The 4,812-nt window shown below is 42.5% G+C and overlaps 1 protein-coding gene across 1 annotated transcript; it reads left to right on the forward strand.

Moving 5' to 3' along the window:
- Positions 1-3,068: 3,068 nt before the first annotated feature.
- On the forward strand, positions 3,069-3,626 carry LOC148943471 (uncharacterized). The gene has a single exon (XM_089101145.1). It carries the CDS (start codon positions 3,069-3,071, stop codon positions 3,624-3,626), a length of 558 nt encoding a protein of 185 aa, XP_088957271.1.
- Positions 3,627-4,812: the final 1,186 nt, after the last annotated feature.

Genomic DNA, 4,812 nt, shown 5'->3' on the forward strand with positions numbered 1-4,812 from the left:
TGTGATAACTGTATTTTGTATATATAGATTTTTTGAATTATTTACTATTGTCTTGACGAACCAAACCAAGAATAATCCCGACCGTGTAAGCGTTTTGAAATAAAGGAGATTTTGATTGATTTGATTTGACACCTCCCCAAAGTTTGCCCCCCCATCCAGTAGGAGTTTAGTTTCTTCAAAATATTGTCTACTGAGTTTTGATTTCGGGAGTTGATATGCGTATACGTATCTACCGGTTTGTTTATTTGTTTTGTTTAATTTTTGTTTCTCATGTTTATTTTATTATGATAGTTAATACGTCCTTGGATGTTCTAAGATGTAGAATGTATTGGGGGAATTTATGGTTCTCTACTCCTCCTTTGACTTTGTCTTGCCCATATTTGATTTTGGATAATGGTTAATTTAACCAGTAGGTTGAGGGAACTTGAAAGGAGCCCACTGGATGTGTGTGGATTAATAGATGGTGATCTGCATCGGGACTATGATATAAGTGAGAATGTTGGATGTTTTGATTACCGGTATGCTTTGGATTCCCGGTACGCGCAGGCCACTCAGCGCGTCCCCAGGTGACGGATAGGGGACGCCCTATAGATATGTAGGATACCTCCAGAGGAGGCGTGGACCTAGGGGGGACCTAGTTCCTGGGGGTCAATACTTGAAACTGGGAAACCCTATCCCGGGGGTCATAAATACAGGCGTAGGAGGAGGAAGGCCCCTAAGATGTTCACCATAAAAGGCCCACCTGTGTTTGGACACTTCCCGGCGGTTACAAACCTTCCCCCAGCAATGGGTCAAACTGCTTGGTGCTGCAGACCACCGAACGAGAGGATCCCTTTCTAGAGGGACAACTGTAAAGGGCCGATGAGCCAGAACCATAGACAATAGCCTCTGTTAATGATAGAAAGGAATTGCATACCACCACCTGACAAAAATATCACAAAACTCCTTCTCTTTTATATGAAATGGTAAAAAGTAGAATAAAAACCTGTACTACCACGTTCGGGGTAACCAACGCGTCTTATATCTAGAGTTATAAATAGTAGAAATGATAATGTTATTGATGATATATAACGATGATGATGATAATGATAATGTTTTATTTACCACGTCCTGGGCAACCGACGATTATTTAACCGATTTGACGACTCTCCAGTCAGAGAAGTCACCAATATTTACCCCAAAGACATCACTTTTACTTGGAACGTTAAACATGCGAACACTTGCTAAACCGGGAAAAATGGAATTAATTTTAAATAAAATCGACCGCTACCATTGGGATATTATTGGATTATCAGAGACCCACCTTCCTTGAAATAGAATAGAAACCATAAACGGGAGCACCCTCATCACCTCAGGACGAAGCGATGGTGTTCACCGTCAAGGTGTTGGCTTTCTACGCTCAAAACGTGCTAAAAAAACAATCTCTACTTGCCATAAATCCACTCTCAGAGCGTATTATTACCGCTCGTTTTAAAGGATTCATCGCTAGCATTTCCATCATCGAAGTTTATGCCCCTGACTCTTCCCGGAGTGACCAAGATGCAGAAGACTTCTACGCCCCGCTCCAACACACCATAGACCAGGTGCCCAAGAAGGATGTTCTGTTCGTCATTGGGGACTTTAACGCTGTCGTCGGACAATCAAATGCAGGTTTCGAAGACGTAATGGGCAAGTTCGGACATGGGAAACAAAACCTTAGGGGTAAATACTCATAGATTTTTGTCGTAATAACAAGTTTTTCATTACCAACACAATGTTTTGACGTAAAGAACGTAGAAAGGTCACATGGAGATCCCCAGACGGCCGAATCTCAAATATGATTGACCTCATACTGGTCCACAAGCGTTGGAAGTCGTCAGTGCTGAATACAGTATCTTTGGCCGGTGGTGATTTTGCCTCAGACCATGTTCTAGTCATCCCAAAACTCCTTATGCACCTCCGAAAACCCCAACCACCCAAGAAAAGCTACCCAAAATACTGTGTCAATATCCCTAAAAACATCGATACGAGAAACAAATATAAAACCGCTCTCTTGAATAAACTGTAAATCATCCAACTCTCAGTAATCCCAACCACTGAGGAAGTTGACCGTCTGGTTGATGAAAGCGCCTCAATCATCAGAGATTCGGCTAATGAAATCTTAAGAGTACAGCCCCGCTCTGATAAACCATGGATCACACCTGAAATCATTGATATATGTGCTGAAAAACGTATTCACGCCAACAAACAAGACCGACAAAGCCAGGATGAATACAAGAGGTTAAAACAGCTAGTAGAGAAAAAATACGGCAGGCTCTGCGCCAATATGTCAACGAAAAGTGCCAAGAATGCGAAAACGCCTTAAAAAAATGACAGCCACTACATTTACAAAATTATAGGAGCTGTTGAAAAAGAAACCCACAGCAGCTACAACCCTGTTAGATAAACATGGACAACTTATCACAGATTCTGAGTAGAGGCGGGAACACTGGAAGGAACACTTTTGCCAAACTCTGAACCCCACATTAATCCCTGACCCATCTATCCTACTGTCATTTCAACTACCAGAGTACCCAGTAGATCCAAGTCCACCACCATTACGAGAAGAGGTAGTTGCTGCTATACAATCCCTGAAAACAAATAAAGCTCCTGGCCCAGATGGCATACAGTCGGAGCTACTTTAGTCGGGCCACGAAGAACTGGTAGACATCTATCATAAAGTCACAGTAGGCATCTGGGAAAGAGGCCACTTCCACAGATCTTGGGCAAAAGCCATGATTGTCCCCTTTTACAAACAGAGTGAAAAAGGCAACTGTAATAGCTACAGCCCAATTAGCATGACAAGCCAACCGGCAAAGATCCTCACGAAAATCCTACTTGACCGACCAAAATCCCTGACAGACCTCACTTTAGAGGAATATCAGGCCGGCTTCTGAAGAGATCGATCTACTATAGATCATATATTTTCCACCCGCAACTGATGGAGAAAAATAGTGAAATTGCTTAAGAATTGCTCTTACTTTTTATTGACTTTAAACAGACCTTCGAGGTAATATGGTGCAACGGGCTTTGGCACATACTTCTGCATTATGGAGTCCCCAAAAACTATGATGACGTTGATCAAAGATATGTATTCGAAATGTATTGAGGGATTGACAGAAGAGTTCCAGACGTCAGCAGGTGTTCTTCAGGGTTGCCTCCTATCCCCTCATCTATTTAATCTGTTTCTAAATGCAGCTTTATCCCTTGCTAAAACCACAGACGGTGCATCTATTGGAGGGAAACTTGTCGACAAATTAGCGTACGCAAACGATATCGTGAAAATTAACAGTCATGGACATCTCCTCCAAATAGACACAAACGAGATAGTGTCAGCAACCGAAGCCCTTGGGGTGCTTGTTAACACAACAAAAACGAAAGTCATGCGGGTATCCAGAGACTCTGCACCCAGATCCATAAAGCTAACCATAAAACGAGAGCAAATTGAAAACGCAGAATCTTTTGTCTACCTCAGCATTCTTTTAACCTCTAACAACGATTGCTCAAAATTGATTAGGTGCAGACTGGGCCTTGCAAACAGCAGCTTCAAAAGCCTATCCTCAATTCGAAAAAGTAAATTACTAATCATTGAAGGTCCGGCTCTTTAACTCTCTCATAATCCCCATTGCTATGTATGCAAGTGAAACATGGTCAATTAAAGCTGATGACGAGAGGCGGATCTCCGCATTTGATACAAAATGTCTCCGTTATATAGCAGGGATTACCTACATCGACCGAGTATCCAATCAAGACCTCCGTAAACTCCTCCACTGCTCATACACTATCATGGACCGAATTAGAAGTCAGTAACTCCGCTGGCTTGTTCATATCCAACGAATGTCATCAAATCAACTCCCCAAAATCACGTTTGAAGGACGGGTACATGGCACACGATCTCAGGCCGACCTCGCAAGAGATGGTACGAAAACTTCTATGGCAAGAACCTACCCCAACTCCTGCGTCTAGCACCAGACAGAACCGAATACTGTCGCCATATTCAACGACTAGTGAAAAGAGAAGAAGACCGAATACAGCCACAAAGGCCTGATGGGATATAATTCAAGTAAATCAAGTCACTTCATATGGAAGGGGTCGACGTATAAACTTCAAAGGGGGCTCATTCGAATGGAAATTGAGAGTTCTAGTACCCTTTTTCAGGGTTAAAAATGATTGGGAGGCAACTAACACCCCTTCCACGCCCACCATTTTCCCAAACACAGCCAATCGAAATTTCGAGATAGCTATTTTGTTTTACGTAGTTGATTTCCAGATGGAAATTTTGTTTTGAGGAGGATACTCCCCCCACAGCCCTCAGGCATGGTTTGTAAGTTATGCCCTAGGGGCATATAAGGTTTTTATAGAAAGCTTTGTCGTAGGAACTTCAAAAAGGCTCATTCGATTGGAAATTCAAAGGGTTAGTGCTCTTTTTAGTAGTCGAAAGTGATTTGCGGGCAACTAACTCACACTCCTCTCACGCCCACCATTTATGCAAAACACATCCAATAAAAATTGTTAGAAAGCCATTTTGTTCAACGTAGTTGAAAAATTCAGGAAATTAGGTCTTTGAGAATGACACCCCCCCCCCACAGCGCTTAGGGCAAGGATTGTAAGTTATGCCCCGGGGTTGTAAGTTATGCCCTGGGGAAATATGAGGTTTTTATAGAAAGCGTTCAAAAAGGGTTCATTCGATTACTAGCCAAATTTAAATGGCTAGTGCCCTTTTTAATAGACGAAAGTGATTGGAAGGCAACTAACACCCCTTCTACGGCCACCATTCCCCCCAAACACATCCAA

The sequence above is a fragment of the Artemia sp. Qi Xiang Cuo genome, chromosome 15, assembly GCF_049724085.1.
Source record: "Artemia sp. Qi Xiang Cuo chromosome 15, ASM4972408v1, whole genome shotgun sequence".
NCBI classification, from domain to species: Eukaryota; Metazoa; Arthropoda; class Branchiopoda; order Anostraca; family Artemiidae; genus Artemia; species Artemia sp. Qi Xiang Cuo.

Coding starts and splice junctions, on each gene's coding strand:
- LOC148943471 (XM_089101145.1), top strand. CDS start 3,069: ATGGAGTCCCCAAAAACTATGATGACGTTGATCAAAGATATGTATTCG.